This window comes from Punica granatum, chromosome 1 (assembly GCF_007655135.1).
Source record: "Punica granatum isolate Tunisia-2019 chromosome 1, ASM765513v2, whole genome shotgun sequence".
In the NCBI taxonomy this organism is placed as follows: domain Eukaryota; kingdom Viridiplantae; phylum Streptophyta; class Magnoliopsida; order Myrtales; family Lythraceae; genus Punica; species Punica granatum.
This window is the reverse complement of record NC_045127.1, coordinates 51238338-51254879: the sequence shown is the minus strand read 5'-3', so window position 1 is coordinate 51254879 and position 16542 is coordinate 51238338. Positions and strand designations below refer to the sequence as shown.

The following is a 16542-nucleotide window of genomic DNA, read 5'->3' as shown; positions in this document are numbered from 1 at the left end:
ATTTACCTTTGCCAGACCTATTTCTATATTATCAAAGTTAATATGTTCTCGACTATGAAAAACACAAATACGAAATTTATATCTTTGAATGATGTTCACCTAAATATTAAAAGAAATGGAAGCAATCAAATTATACGTTCGTACACCTGACTGTGACAGGAGAAGGGAAAGTGATAATCTTAGAAAACGAAGAATGCAAAAAAAAAAAAAAGGGACCAAATGCAAAGATAGAAAAGGTAAGAGTTGTCGTACATAAATAGATACGTCCATTGAAGATCTGTACGTATAACAAATTAAAGGTAAGTTACGTACTTTTCATGAGACGGCTCCATTTACAATCTTAGTTTTTTTTTAAAAAAAAAAGCATGATTTTTCATTTTTTGACTAATTGCAAATGCCACATTTAATTGAAAAAATTACAAGTTACCCTTCTCTTTTTTGCATGTTCTTGCATAATTTGAAATATTGGGTCACCTACCATGAATTGATCCGACAAAAAAGTTAGGCCGTATGATGTAATTTGTCCGACAAATAAAAATTTTGAATTTGCATACGTAATTAATCCGTAATCAATATATCTTGTTTATTACACCTCGATCTATTATTTAAAATATATAATATAAGAGTAGATTATCACTGTCGCCATCCATTTATTCATTAGCCATCTTTTTGTCCCGACATATTTTTACCATCAATTAACCTCAAATGTTGGCATTTTATTTACCATTTATACCCTTCCGTAACGAAACAGTAACGAAAAAGGTAATGCCGTCCATGAATTTTCCGTCATGAAAGTTAACGGAAGGATATAAATGATAGACGAAATGTCAAAGTTTGGGACTAATTGGTGACAAAAATATATTAAAGATAAAAATAATGACTAATGAATAAGCGGATGCCACAGTGGTATTCTACTCATAATATAATATCTTCACCAGTTTCACGGGTTACTGTCGTCATGTCGTCGCGGACACCTTGCAGCCTGAGGCCGAGTGTCTGTCGTCTTTTTGACTGTCGGTACGGGAGCCGCTGGAACCGAAGAAGTTCGCCGTAACTGTTACGATCAGCTGAAGAAGGCAGCAGCTGAGCTGCCACGATCCGTAGACCTGCCTCCCTCTACTGTCTCTCACTCTCCCTCTCGCTCTCACCAGTCAGAAGATGGCGAAGAAGGAGATGTTCGAGGACGGCGATGTAGGCCAGGCCAGTGCCGGCGCCGTCTCCCGCACCGATTTCCCTCCCAACTTCGTCTTCGGCGTCGCCACTTCTGCCTATCAGGTTCATTCCCCTCATCTCTTCTCACGCATTCACTCATGCATTTCTGGAGTTGAGCTATACTGTTTGTGCTGCATCGTTTCCCATGTTCATCAGACAATGTGCTTCTTTTTGATGATGACGATCCACTGGCGGGGATAGCCCACCCTGCCTGCCCATTGATCATATATTGCTGCCGTATCTCAGGTTGAAGGAGCAGCCAGTGAAGGTGGTAGGGGTCCCAGTATCTGGGATGCCTTCTGCCGCAACAAAGGCAAGCTCCCCCACTTTTCCTACATCTTTTGGCAGATCATTTTCCAGTAGAATGGTTTGCAGACACCTGTGATGCGTCTTCTTGTTTGCAGGAAAGATCGTTGATGAGAGCGACGGGGAGGTGGCAGTTGATCAATATCACCGCTACAAGGTCGCTTATTCAGCCCTTGTTATGGCCTCTTTTCGAGTTCTGTTTCATCTTTACAGTTTGATTCTCGAGTAATTAGTTTCCCGTAGGTGGACTTCCAGCACTAATATCATCTCTGAAAGCAAAGATCCATCTTGTACATAAACAAAAGTGCCCTTCATGGTTCTGATGAGATTGAGGAGTCTGGTCTCAAGCTGCTATCTTGGCCACATTTGCACTGATTTGTCATGTTAGACGTCGCTTAACGAAGAATTTGAAATTTTATTAAGTCATTCATCTTAATTAAATTTTGTCCATCCTTTAAAACTCATCCTGAAGTGCAGTCTTGTGGTTTTGGAATGCAACAAGGAACGTATGTCTTTCTTCGTGCTGCTAATTCATTTTAGGCATTATAAACCCATCATTAATGTGGAACTGATTTTACTCAATGAGGTTCTACCTTCTTTCTCCTGCAGAGTTCACAGGAATTCTTTTCTTTTGGTATTTTGTCCATTTTCCTTGAAATTCTCCTGTGATTGTTGAGATGCAGGAAGATATTGACCTTATAGCCAAACTGGGATTTGACGCTTATCGGTTTTCCATTTCATGGTCACGCATCTTTCCTGGTAAGGAGCGTCTGAATTGAATAGTAATTTTCTTCTCAACATGATCTCTCTCCAGAAGTTTGTGGAAGTACTTTCACTGTAAATTAAATAATATTGCTAACTTCTTCTTTCTTAGTATTGAAAATAAAACCAGGGAAAATGATACTTCTTAATGCGAGTAGTCCTATCTAGAGCACAAATCGTGGTGTTGTGCTTCATGCCCCTAAAATTGGAAATCGTCCTCATTTACTACCCTCTGTTATGTTGAATATATTGGCACTTAATTCCACTTTTATTCGTATTAGCCTGACTGCCGAATGATTGCAGTTTTCATATGGCTTAGCATGATCCTGGTGCAAATTCTATCTATTGGACTGTACCATTTTTGCAGATGGCTTGGGAGCTAATTTAAACGATGAAGGGATCACTTATTATAACAATCTCATCAACACTCTTCTAGAAAAAGGTACGCATCTTCTTGCAGTCCTTGTTCCAGATTTTTTTTCCTATCTTTTCTTTCACAAATTTTTTTCTTGAATAATATGTGTGTAGGTATCCAGCCATATGTGACTCTGTACCATTGGGATCTCCCTCAGCATTTACATGATTCAATGGGAGGGTGGTTGAACAAGCAAATTGTGTAAAAACTGTCTTGTACTTGCATTCCTTTTTTTTGTCTTTTACACTTTTTTTCTTGTCCATGTGTGCTTTACAGCTAAAGCAAACGTAAGTCTGACCTTTGTTATTAACTGAGTCACCTAATTATGCTTTTGAAGCGATGTATTATATATGATGAAACCAAAGATTTACAACCTACACCCTGGAAATCCCTCTGGTTGTGACAGAAGGAAGACTTTGGGTAAAAATCCCCAGATTACCTGGATAAACAGGAAAAGATAGAAAAAATATCATTTCATGAAATATACAGATCCTTTTTCTAGAATACCTACCTGTCCATGTGTTTATTTTCTTGTCAAAATTAGAAATTTGTTGTCTAGAAGATCTAGTTGTGAATGTATGAAGCAATCAATGAGTTTTAACTTTTCCTGGCAAATATCCAGGGAATACTTTGGAACGTACGCAGAAACATGCTTCGCAAATTTTGGTGATAGGGTAAAGAACTGGGTTACATTTAATGAGCCGCTCCAAACTGCTGTGAATGGATATTGTTATGGCATATTTGCTCCTGGAAGAAGTGAAAATCCATCAACAGAACCATATCTTGTTGCACACCATCAGCTATTGGCACATGCAGCAGCCGTCTCTATATACAGGAAGAAATACAAGGTAAAGTGTCTGGATATTTCACAATAATGGTCATGTGCAATATACTGTCCACTGAAGATGTGTGACCTGGCATTATATTGTTCCCAACGTGATCCATTCAGAAAGAATCCAACTCAAAACTTCACAAGCTTTTTCAGTTTGAGGTTTCAAACTTGCAGTTTATTTTTGAGTAAATAAGCAATTTGGTTCCTGACTTTTCACAATTGCAACAATTTAGTCCCCGACTTATTTTTTGCATCAATTTGACCCCTGACTTTTCACGATTACATCAATGTGGTCCTCGTTACATCATTTAGGTCCCTCACTTTGGAAAATTTGCATCATTTTGGACCTAAATGATGCAATTTTACAAAGTGAGGGACCTAAATGATGTAATGAGGACCAAATTGATGCAAATTGATAAACTCAATGATTGAATTGATGCAAAAAAATAAGTAAGGGACCAAATTGATGTAATCATGAAAAGTCAGGGACCAAATTGCCTATTTACTCTTTATTTTTTTGTACAGTTGAGCTATATATTCATTCCAGCATGAACTAGATGTTCAACAATATTTATAGGTAAAAGAAAGCAGAACTCGGGTGGAGAGACAATCTTCAGTCTTGCATTTCAAATAACAAATAAAATATCAGGAGGACCTATCAGTAGATACTTTGTTTCTCAGTTGTTGGAGAAAATAATCCTTGTATGATTAAGGGGTCTCTTGGTTTCTATGAATCTGTCAAAGGGTTCTAATCATCTACTAATAAGATGTATGATCCCTTATATAGAAGATAGCATTACATCACTCTGACTCTGACATTTCATTATCTCAAACTATTGGCTGTTCTTTATTAATGCCGTCAAATACTTCTAGAAGAAGTCCTATCTATTTTCCATAGAAAGCTTAATTGTTCTGTTATATCTCGATTTTCGTTTGCTGCTTTGGCTATTGCAATAGGTAGTCATTGAATGAAATGGTCGATCGTCTTGATATTCTTCCAAGCTATCTGAATTGTTGCTATGCTTCGTGTCATTGAATTCCCTAGCAAACCCTGATGTGTTTGCTTTCATAGCTACTGATTTGACATGTGGCACTTTGACTAGGAAACTTGAAGTTCCAGATGCCCCTTCATCTTCTCGTAATCTGAATATATATCGTTAGCTGGACACTCTCAAAATAAATTAGCACAAGAAAGACAGAGGTGGGAAGTGAGAGACCTATTATGCAAGACATTGAAGAATGATTAGCAATTTAAGTTACAAGAGATTGAAGAAACTCGTAGTATGAGGTAACTTTAGAAAACATGAAGATACGAATACTGATAGTAAAAATATGATTTGTTGTAATATCAGTCGACTCTTTTCTGGCTGCACCTCGAATAGGGCATCAGTTAATGTATATTTTGAGTATTGAAAATTTGATAACATCATGTTGTATTGATGAGAATCCTTTCTAGCATGGAAATTCGTGCATCAGTTCACTTTTGCACTTGTTTTATGTTGATTTTTTGTTATGGTATTCCAGGACAAGCAAGGCGGGCAGATAGGCTTGGTATTAGACTGTGAATGGGCAGAGGCTAATTCAGACAAACTTGAAGATAAAGTTGCAGCTGCAAGGCGCCTAGACTTTCAGCTTGGGTGGTAATTCTCCCGACACCTAGCCTGCCATATGACTGGCAGCATCTCAGGGTCTTAATATTCTTTAGAGAAACGAGCATGTATATGAGAATTCTCTAATAGTTGCGTATGCTTTCTTCTCAGTGATATATTATTGAGCCGTAGAGTTTGAATCTGATGTCATAAGAGAATCCATTGGCTACTATTAAGGTCCATGAAAGTCTCCTAATTATAATTGGATTAAAAGTACCATTTTCCTCTTTAAGCAGTTTCCTTACTGATTTTACTTCGTAAGATATTCCTGGTGGTGTACCTGGAGGATGAGGGAAAGATTTCGAGAGTGTAGGAGGGTGTGATAGAATAAGCAGCTTTAGATTGCTATCAATCGGAAGTTTATATTTGTTAGTATTTCTTTCTTTCTTTCTTTTTTGGTTGGTATTTTGATCGCTATTAATGGGAAGGTTATTTTTGTTTTTTTCTTTTGGTACTTTTTCTCCATTCTCTGTTTTATATTGATGAACTGGATATATGATTATTGGATCAATTAACTGTTGGTAATATTCTGGTGGTCCTAAGATATCTTATTTTCAATCTTATTTACCCTGTGAAGTTTAAAATTGCAGGTACTTGCATCCCATTTATTATGGAGATTACCCTGAAGTTATGCGCGAAAGACTTGGAGATCAACTTCCCAAATTCTCAGATGAAGAGATAGAAATGCTCAGAAATTCCGTGGACTTTGTTGGTCTAAACCACTATACATCTAGATTCATAGCTCATGCAGAAGACAGCCCTGAGGAAGGTCACTTCTACAAAGCACAGATGATGGCTAGAATTGGTAATTCAACACGTCCCTGGACCTATCTCCTCGAAATTACTGAAACTTTACTCAGCTTCTGATACTCTTTGATTACAGCTCAATGGGAAGGTGGGGAATCAATTGGCAAGAAGGTATTTCTCTCCTCTCTCTCTATGTGCGCGCAGCTGTGGTGTGTGCGTGTTGGCAGGTGGTGTCTGTGCCTTTGTGTTTTTGCTAAGTGACTGCATGTGTGGACTGATTATATAAATCGGAATGGTGAGCATATGGCAAAAAGAGGAAACCTAGCATTAAATTGAATTCAAGAAAGTAAGTTTCAGGGATGATACTCAGGGAAACTAAATATCTGAAGTGGGGGATAAAGATTTTTATGGCCTTGCCATGTAAGGATCCATTCTTTACCCTATAGTCCAGGGTCAGGTAACTCACATGTTAAAATTTTTCAGATGGAACTTGTATCTAGAGTTTCGATTCTACCTTGTCCAGCTCTGGAAAATTGAAGGAAATGATCGGCTGAACTAGCTTGTGGTTGGAAGAGCAAGTTTGCCTATGATTAACCTGGACAAACCAAGCAATATCTAGTAAATGTTCCAAAAGTGTTAACGTGTCTAGTGCTGTCTTCATATCTTGAACTTGATTGAAAATTGTAATTATTGGGAATGCCTGAGATTACTGATGGTACAATTTCGACTAAAAGCAAAAATGGTGATGCATGGAGCACATATACAGGTGTTCTAGGTGGAGAATTGTTTAGTCTTGTGATATGTTTGAGTACCGTATATCTCTGGCTTTTACATGCTTGTGGCCGGGGTTGGTGGAGACTATGATAGAAAAGGTTGGTCGAGAATTGTTGCCTATTTCAGGCAGCAAATTTTTACCATGTTGATTGTCTACTGAATGATGCTGCTTGTGGCAGGCAGCTTCAGAGTGGCTTTATGTTGTTCCTTGGGGCATCAGGAAGGCTCTCAATTACATAGCACATAGATACCAGAATCCCCCAATATACATTACCGAGAGTGGTATGTATTTCTTAAGACTTGATATCCCATCAGTTGAACTCTAGTTCGGATTCTGTTAACTACTTCTACATGGTCTGTGGTTTTATACATCCCGTGATCGAATATGCTATACTTGTTCAGATGAGTTTCTGTTATGACCTGAAATGCGCCGAATCTTTGGTGGGTGGATAATCACTAGGGACTAGATTTGCATTTTCTGAAGTTCTTATTCTTCTTCCGATGCATTTTAGGTATGGATGATGAAGAAAATGATACTCCCCCTATCCATGAGATGCTAGATGACAAGCTCAGAGTCACTTATTTTAAGAGTTACCTCGCCGAAGTTGCTCAGGCCATCGAGTGGGTTTCCCTCGACTCTTATACCCCTGCAATATTTTCACATATTCTGTTTTAGGATTTGATTTGAGTATGCATGCTGCCTCAGAGAGCCATCTTAGTTACGATATGGAAAAGGAAAGGCCTATACTTTCATGTTTGCTTCCACTGGATGTTAGTGTTTGGTGAGACAGTGGGGAAATGCATAGTTGGAATCATGCGGATTTGAGCAGATCGATTTGTATAGCCAGATAATCTATGTCATAATTTCATCGATTTGGCTTCGCTTCTGTTGGTATGAGAATAGTCGGTATTCGGTAACAAAAGATGGTTTTCATGTCTCTGAAACTGGCAATGGACAGGGATGGAGCGGACGTGAGAGGATACTTCGCGTGGTCGTTGTTGGACAACTTCGAGTGGGCTCAAGGCTACACCAAGCGCTTTGGCTTGATCTACGTCGACTACAAGAATGGGTTGTCTCGGCACCCAAAATCCTCCGCATATTGGTTCTTGCGCTTCTTGAAAGGTGACGAAGGGGAACACAGCAAAAAAGAGTAACCCAATTCGAGCTACCAGATTATGTAACTTTTTCAAATTAACCCCAGCATTTACATAAAATCAACACCTGATTGAAAATAACGATGTGTTGGGGATGCCTGTTGATTCTTTTGCGCCTCAACTGTTCCCGCTCGTATGATTTTATATGCTAAAATTTGGCTATTCTGATGCTATGTTGGATATTGGAATTTCGTGGTCCATCACATGGTGTTCGTATGTGCTCAAGAGTTAGCTCAAGCAAATCCAAAACTCGAGTGGATTCCCTGGCTAGTGTACATATACCGGGCTAGTGTACAGATACCAGCTTCCCTGGCAGGACATCGTCAATACTCTCTCGTATTACTGCATCATATGAATATCAATCAAGCATCGAACCGCAACATGCTCTTAAGAATATACTTCGAAAGAGGGACAATAAAGAGAAATCCGAGATATTTTGAGAACATATGGCTAGGGATAGCGAGTGGACTGAAAACCAGATGTCTTTAAGAACAATCAAATTGGCCATAATATTCAATCAAAGTTTGCCTTATGTAAGCTATTTTTACAGATATTTACACATAATGTTATGACAACAGTTAGAACAAGCAGATGCTACATAGACGGGTGCCGCTTGCCCTTCCCAGAGAACATTAATGCTACTACACCCCAAGTTATGGTGACACCAAAAGGTCGGAGGCGGATAAAAGAGATGCGACATTATCAATCACAATGTGAAACAGCCACTATGGAACAATAAACCTACATATTTAAGCGAAAACTATAAGCTGAGCTACACCGACGCCAACACTACAATCAGGAAAGGCCTCTACATATATGGTACTTGAATTAAAACTGCGATTTCATCAACTTCAACCCGGGCTTCAAATTGATGTTATCAAACGGCTTCACCTGTTCCACTTGGATGTAGTCCCTCGTCTTTAAAACCTGTGAAAAATCAGTGAACTCAGTGCATCCATCTCCATGAGAAAACAATATTCCCAGAAGAAATTGGATTCCTTCTGTGAATCAACTTCATGACATCTATTGACAAAAGAAACTGGCATTGAAACAAAACGTGTTTGATGAACTCACCAAGGATTCAAAGAACATCCTTGATGCTTCCTTACGAGTTTTACCAGCCAACAAGCTGTCCATGGGCAAGGTTGACTTCCCACGTACAGCCTTCTTGTCGAACAATGTCTGCAGGTACTTTGCGACGGCCCTGAATAGATGAGGAAAATAGTTATTAAAATTGGGCTCCCAGAAAATGAAAGGGTTCCAGGTATTATGTTTAGAAAATGGTACAGAGAGGTGACGCGTCACTGTCCTTGACGGATACACATGGTCAAAATCAACTGATGTGAAACAGCAATCAAAGAAAAAGGGCAAGACACAGATTTAATATAAAGAAAGAAGTCTTTTTTCCTAATAGCAGGCATATGCCGACAATAAAAATATTAAAGAAAATGTTACAATGAAAAGACAGTCATGAATGAAGCGGGGTGGGCACGTTGAACATCGACTAAAAATGGAACTTGAAAATTTGAAAAAAACCACTCAATGTTTGATTAAGAGCAATCAAAGAGCTTTTCTTCCTTGAAGAATAAACACCTTGTGCGAGAAGACCATCCGCTGTTGTCTAGAAGTCGAGAATCCTCAGCATCAGACAGATGTTCGTTATCTTCATCTACTTCATCATCATCCACATTCAAGAATTCTAGAGAACAAAGAATGAGAACTCGCGTCAAGTCTAGGCAAATCAAACATACAGAGAACAAGCACCCATCTGCTCCGCAAAATTTAGCTAAGGGGCATCATAAGCTAACTAGTCATGACATAACACAAAAAAGAAAATGAAAAAGAAAAGAAAAAACCTGTGTCGTTTCCAATTCCAGTATTTTCAAGATCCTGCACCAGCCACCGCAACAAGGTAAGACATAAATACTCTTTTAAGTCATTTGAATGTTCAGAAAACTAGTCATTAGAGGTTAGAACAATATTTTCCTCCTTATGCATAGAAACTTCTCTCAAAAAGAACAATGAAATAAGTTGAATAACTTACATCACGGCCATCTGCATCTATATCCCTGCCTCCCAGATCCTCATGGAAGCGTGCCTCCTCATCACCAACCAGGGATGTATTATCTGTATATCCCTCATGTTCGACGGAGTGCCTAAAGTCATCCTTTGGTATGCTGCTGCTTCCGATATCAGCCCCACCCACAGCATCCACATTAGAATTTCCGAATCTCTCAGCATCTTCAGTGTTTTCCATCAAAATCAGGTTATCCTGTTCTTCTGGTGCTGCCAATGCTGTTCCACTTGATACGTACACAAGATCACTCGGAATAATGCCATGCTCCATTGGAAAATCGGTAACTGCATCAACTATACCAGCAATTCCTGTATGAAGTTCAGCTTCAGCAACATGAGCAAAATGTTCGGCAACTGCATCCGCTCCTTCTATGAGCACATTGGCTTCTGAAGAATCCTTCACTGAAGGATGTTCATTCAAAGTATGATGAGGAGAAAGGTGAGGTTCACCAGCAACACCCTCTTGTTCCACCAAATTTGCCTCGGTAGCCAAGTTGTCTGGCACATTACACCTATCTTCAGGAACTGCATCAGGGGCTGCCATATCAAGCTCAGAAACAACAGAGAAACTCGGTGCATCAGCTCCCTCTGCTTTCCCTTCATCCATGTCCATTTTACTTGCCATATCAAAAGATTCATGTCGAGCTATGAGCACTTCGGAGTCAGTAATGAGGGAGTCAGTGGCAAACTCTTCATCTTGATGGTTCTGATCACGTGGAAGAGTCTCAGCAGCTTGCACTTCCCCATCATCTCTAACTGGCAAAGTTCCGTGGCTACCCTTTTCGCTTTCTAGAGTGACATCAGACCTGACAGAAGACTCCTTTGTAACTTCAGCAGGAGCAATAACTCCATCAACTTCACAAACCTTTGTTCCACTGACATCATATGTTTCTTTGTGCATGTAAAACAATTCCCTCGACAAACCTGCAAGTTTAGATTGTCCATTGAGTCCCACAAGTGCCTTGAATAAATAATTCCCATGATTTGGGCTGATTACATCTATGATCAACCACCAGTTCCTGATAAGACTGATATTCTTCCATGCATGCATGCATGCGTGTGTGAAAGAGATTATAAACAACTAGTTCACATGAAAAATAATGAACTTAACATCAGAAATAAATATTTTGACTGCTACATCAACAGCAGATATCAGTAACATCCCCACTTTGACTTGATGAGCTCAGATACTTAGAAAGGCACCTTAATAATGTTGATGACAACCAAAAGTATGCCATTGTAATAGTTGACGATCTATTCAACATCTTATGTTTTTAGTGAAAACAGCAATTTTCCAATTTAATAAATGGTTTACACATAAACCAGCATAAACTGCACTAGGAACTGACCAGCAAGGGTTGGTTCACCAAAAATTTCATCCTCCAGAAACTGCCTCTGAATCACTGATATCTCCGACAGGGTACAAGGAGCTTTCTTTCGCACGCGACGCAAGTCTTCAGTACTCATCAATTGTTGCCTTATCATACTAAAGAAATACAATCATAGAACAAATTATTAGTCTTAATTCTCAGCCCTATATAAAAGCAAATAAGAAAAGAATTGCAGATGCTGGACGCAAGAAAATACATACTCGCCAAGCAAGACCATGGTCTCATCTATAAGCACCTTCCTTTTGGAGGCACTAGCACGCTGAGACATCCGAGGACGCTTTGAGGAGATGACTTCAAGTGGCGCTGGAGTAGGCTTCATTTTCAAAACAGAGGACCTTCTTCCAACTTAAAAAAAAAAAATTAAGAAGAAAAAAACAAATTCAGTTATGGAATAATTATGCTACATGAAATAACTTGATCTAAATAATAAATTCATGCTTTTGACCCATAATAATAATCGAAGAATCTAACAGTGATCTGGTGACAATACCTAAAATGGAAGAAAGCAAATCATCATCATCGGGAATTGACTCTCCTGTTCGCTTAGATTGAGATAAACCAAAGGTTTCCAATGAGTTACTCTGCATCGTCACTGCACTTTCAGTTAGACTACGTTTCCTTCCTGAAATTTGCTTTAATCCTTCCTCCAGACCTTCCTTGTTTGGAGTTGACTCCACAAGCAAATCATTTGGCTTATCAGCGACGAAGTCTGATGCAGATAGCAATGTTTCTGGAGCAGGTGGGTCCAAATTGACAGTACTGTTGTCATTTCCTGATATATCTTTCAGAGCTTCACTGTAAAATTGATCGAGTAATTCTCCAGCATTTGTTTGCACTTTTCCATTCGAAGCAGGTTCTATCACATGATTCTCATTAACAGCAACTCCGGTAACATCATCTGCAGAGCATTGCTGATCTCCTTCAAGCACTGATTTGTTCTGATGACTAACATTGGAATTGCAGGGCTGGAGCCCATGAATGAACTTAGATTGCTTATCTTTTGGTAAAACAGAGCTAGTTTCATGATCCTTTAGTTCCTCACAGAATTCCACTCCATCAGCAACCCCAAGTGAATGAAGTGACCCCAACTGACCAACTGCATCTTCTGATGATTTTTTGGGGGAATCTGCCATTTCTGCAGCTCCATCACCCATGATAGGACTGCGTTTTTCTACTTCAAGAGACATAGGGGAAGCAGCATTTTCATCAGGCCTTGCTTCTAACTTTTCTGTGTTTTGTGTTTCAGTTTGACGGTCAATGCAAATGTTTGTTCCCTCATTGCCTTCAATTCCATTCTGGATCCCATCAGCACTTTCTAGCACCATTACTCCGTTCGGACACTGTGATGCAGACAACATGGGCTTCTCTGGCTCAGGGTGATTAGGAGAATGCAAAGCACCATTTTCTGAGGCACGTTTGACACACTCTGAAGCTGGCTCTGAGTAACCCTTTGTCTCGGCTTCTTTTACTTCCATTTCACCATGAACGTTGTGAGCTTCAGACTCCAAGTGATCATCAGATACAAGTGCCTCCTGGACACTTGACAAGTTGGCCTCTTCCACTAACATAGGAGTAGCTGGAGCCTCAGCATACTCACTCGATTCAGGCTTTGTGTCTAGAATTTCAGCCTGCTTGAAAGGGAATAGTGCTTAATAGATTTTAGAAGATTAAACAACATGGCAAATAAAGCAAATATGAAGAGCTTGAGCTGACTCATAGCAATGAAGATATAAACAACCTGATTTCCACCATAATTCTCCGATATGATTTTCGAACCATCGGCCATGCTGCCATCATTGTTATCATCTGCCTCAAAAGGTGTCATTGGGGGAAGAGATGATTGAGGGTCATCACTGCCAACATAGAGGGAAAAAGGTTCGTGAACATCAAAGAAAATATGTGGCAATAGACTTGCCAAATGAGAGATTTTTGTCATGCAAAAATGTGGTCTAGAGTGAATTTGGAAATAGCAGGAAATTGCCGAAGAGAAGCAAAATTAAAGCAGGAAAAATAGAAAATAGATTTAAGGTTTGAAATCTCTAAATTAAGAAACGATAATAAGACTACTAGGGTTTACAAGATCTGCAAAATCCCAACCCTAATCAGGTAAGAACTTAAATGGCCTGTTTGTTTTCAAGGTTAAAATCACAAAAATTTTAACTTTAACTTTAACTCAACCCACTACACAACAAAAATACACATTTCCCAAATCAAAAATTTTAACTTTAACTTTAACTCAACACACTTCACAACATTTTGTCCTTTTCCACAATCAAAATCAAAGTTACTTTAACTCTGAAACCAAACGCACCGTAAAAGTCACAAGCTGGTCACGTGACCGCTTAAACAGCCAAACCCCCTAAACCTTAAATACAGGCCTAATTGGCCCAAGCCTTTATATAGAGAAAATAAGACAGAAACATAATAAATATAAATATAATAAAATTCTACACTTAGCGAATACCCCTGAATCATGATACTATTATACAGATCAACAGAAAAGTAATTATTAAACAGCTAATCCTGCCTAGAAAGCAATTTTATGACAGATCTATTACATTTCAAATAATGCTAGAATAATCTGAATTGCACAAGGTGAAGAGATGAAAGCCCTGAACTTGATAAGTGATTACAGAAATAACTTACTCGAAAGCTCCATCATTCATCGGAGTGGCGGCCGGAGTGGCTGCCTTTCCCAATAGAGCTTCCTGCTTCAATTCAATGGAAAAGCAAAACTAGAATTTAACATAAATTAACATTTTGGCAGCGTAGATAAGGAACTAATAAGCTTATTCATGGATGTTTGACAACTATTACTTCCAGACATGCGAGCTGAGCAAAAAGAGACATCTACAGGCATCAGGCAATTTATTACTTGCAATATTAGGCCCTTGATATATTGTCAAATTATAAAAGCTGGAGCATTTGATTGTTCTCGTCAAGATATGACTAAAAAATATATATATATTTGGTACAAATTTTTCGAAATAGTAAAAATATAAACATGGTATCCATCGATATTTATACAACATATTCTAGAAAATATTTCTATAAAATGTGATATACCTAATAAACCACAGTTGCATTAATAAGATTTTGCCCCAACCTACACTGCGAGGTATTTCAAAAGATAATGGTATCCAGTCCAGTAAGAAGATATTTTCCATATCAGAATTACAGCCTCTAACATGGCTACTTATTCTCCGGAAATTGGATGAAGTTACCATGGTTAAGGACCAGATCATTCAATTCTACAGTTAATATATCAATACAACATTCGCCAACTCGGTCAATTATTATATTATTATTTTCTAACTTGGGTAATCTGAGAAAATTACCTCATTCAGGTCAAGACCAATCTGACAAGTGTCACCATCACCAAACCGCTCTGACATCAAAAATGACAAAAATGACAAAAGACGGGAATTAAATAACTAACTGATGTAGGTTAGAATATTACACTATAGGCATTAGAAACATATATATCCCTACTACTAACCATCCAGACCAAACTGGGACGTGGAGTATACAACCCCATCCATTGTATCTTGTAGCGTAATCTGCTCCTTTGCACTAACATGATGATCAACATAGTTACTGCCAAAAAGAAAAGGTACGGACCGCGTACCCATAAAATATCAGTAAAACAAGGAGACCTGAATAATTATGTAATGAATATGAAATTGAATGGCTATCAGTACCGACCCCTGAAATATTTCATTATCTGGCAGCTCAAAGTCATCGAGATCAAAAGTCTCAGGCAGAGTTATGGAGTGATATGGAGCAGTAGATTCTTCCGGTGGCAAGTCAACAGCAGTGGAGCGAAAAGCTTGCTTTATCTTAAGCAGAGCTTCGCTGCAATCATCGAATAGGTAATTGACCTTTCTAGAATATATTCTCACCACTCCAAGCAGGAGATGACTAGACAGGCGGAGGGCAATCGGTACTTCGGGGAAAATAATCGAGTCTGTTCATAGGCAGAAGAAATCGCACAAAGCAATCAGACAGCTTATAAGAAGATAATCAGCCGAGTCGAAAAATTTCAGAACAAGAAACAGATAGCAGCAGGATGCTTTTACCTACAGAGACACCGATATCAGTATCAGCAACCTGGTTCTTGCGGAGCTTTCTCTCCAAATGGGCAGCAATCCAGATGGTCCCTAGCGGACCTTTCTTAGCCAAAATGAACTGAGAATAAAACATCTCTCTCTATTTTCTCTATTCTCTTTCAACACTTCGAAACCCTAGAAGCCATACCCGAGCCTGTGAAAATTGAAAAGTTTCCCCTTTTCACAATGAACAGAAACCCTAGGCACCAATCGGCTACAAACCCACAATTCTCGAGCACCCAGAAAGCAAAAACCAAACAGCCTAACCTCAAATTCCCCCCTTGTCTGAGTCGACCAACCGCAAGCAGGAAAGCAGCAAACTTTATCTTCAACTAGAAACCCCCGACCTCAAAACTCCGAAGCGCGACAGAGAAGGCACCCAGCAGGTAAAAGACACCCAACAGCAGGAGGGAGCACGCTGAATGAAGCTCCTTTCAGCTAGCGAGCAGCAGCTCCGACCCCATCAAAGGACGTGCTTCGAGCTGGCGCCGTTCAGCTCAGGCAGGTAGCTGCCGAGTTGACCATTCTTCCCCTCCTTGGACTCTCTGAACAGGCACTGACCCGCGCCCCACCCCCAATTTATCCGGTTCAGTAGATTCAGCTGAGCTTCAGCGGGAAGGATGCGAGAGTTGCGGGAGCTTCTGACAGACAGATTTTCGAAGGCACAGAGGAGGGAGGAGGAGGCAACAAACTGTGTCTGGTGTATCGAAAGCTGGAGCTTCGTAAACCCGACCAGATCTTTGGCTGTTTGGTTCGGATCGGGTGAGACCGTGAGAGGGCGAAAGGCCTCTCAAATGAACGGCTGATGATGCGGGAGGGCAAGTGCCTTCCCTGGTCAAACCCCGTTTGACTTAAAATTACAAGCTCCGCCGCGTACGGCCGTATTTTCTCCGGATAATAAAAATAATAATAAATTTATTGATAATCCGATATTGTATACAAAGTTATTTATTTATTTATTTTGGTTAACCAGGATTTCATCATTACTGCAAAATCAAATATACGACGTTCCGTGAAACATACATTGAAAGGATCATCCAATTCACGGTGCCTTGTTTTCATGAAAAAGAACCGTCATCTTTAGAAACATTAACACGTGATAATATATGGCAGT

At 39.4% G+C, this 16542-nt stretch overlaps 2 protein-coding genes across 4 annotated transcripts; one reads left to right on the top strand and one right to left on the bottom strand.

The window, feature by feature from the left end:
* Positions 1-943: 943 nt before the first annotated feature.
* On the top strand, positions 944-8040 carry LOC116196181 (beta-glucosidase 42). Its single transcript, XM_031525779.1, has 13 exons — positions 944-1275; positions 1459-1525; positions 1617-1675; positions 2202-2277; positions 2648-2722; positions 2809-2896; positions 3318-3543; positions 5052-5167; positions 5767-5981; positions 6060-6094; positions 6877-6979; positions 7210-7318; positions 7657-8040. Exons 1-13 carry the CDS (start codon positions 1159-1161, stop codon positions 7850-7852), a joined length of 1482 nt encoding a protein of 493 aa, XP_031381639.1. The 5' UTR covers positions 944-1158; the 3' UTR covers positions 7853-8040.
* A 294-nt stretch (positions 8041-8334) lies between these two features.
* Positions 8335-16292, bottom strand: LOC116196138 (sister chromatid cohesion 1 protein 4). Of its 3 annotated transcripts, XM_031525726.1 has the most exons (15): positions 15696-16292; positions 15399-15582; positions 15025-15286; positions 14819-14916; positions 14658-14707; positions 13966-14030; positions 13058-13172; positions 11810-12947; positions 11520-11664; positions 11278-11414; positions 9897-10852; positions 9709-9742; positions 9446-9551; positions 8927-9056; positions 8335-8779 (listed from the first exon to the last, which is right to left on the bottom strand). In XM_031525726.1, exons 2-15 carry the CDS (start codon positions 15520-15522, stop codon positions 8681-8683), a joined length of 3459 nt encoding a protein of 1152 aa, XP_031381586.1. In that variant the 5' UTR covers positions 15523-15582; positions 15696-16292; the 3' UTR covers positions 8335-8680. The 3 variants fall into 3 exon arrangements, with proteins under 3 accessions (XP_031381586.1, XP_031381582.1, XP_031381589.1); XM_031525722.1 differs by having other exon boundaries at positions 15399-16292; XM_031525729.1 differs by having other exon boundaries at positions 13966-14027; positions 15399-16291.
* Positions 16293-16542: the final 250 nt, after the last annotated feature.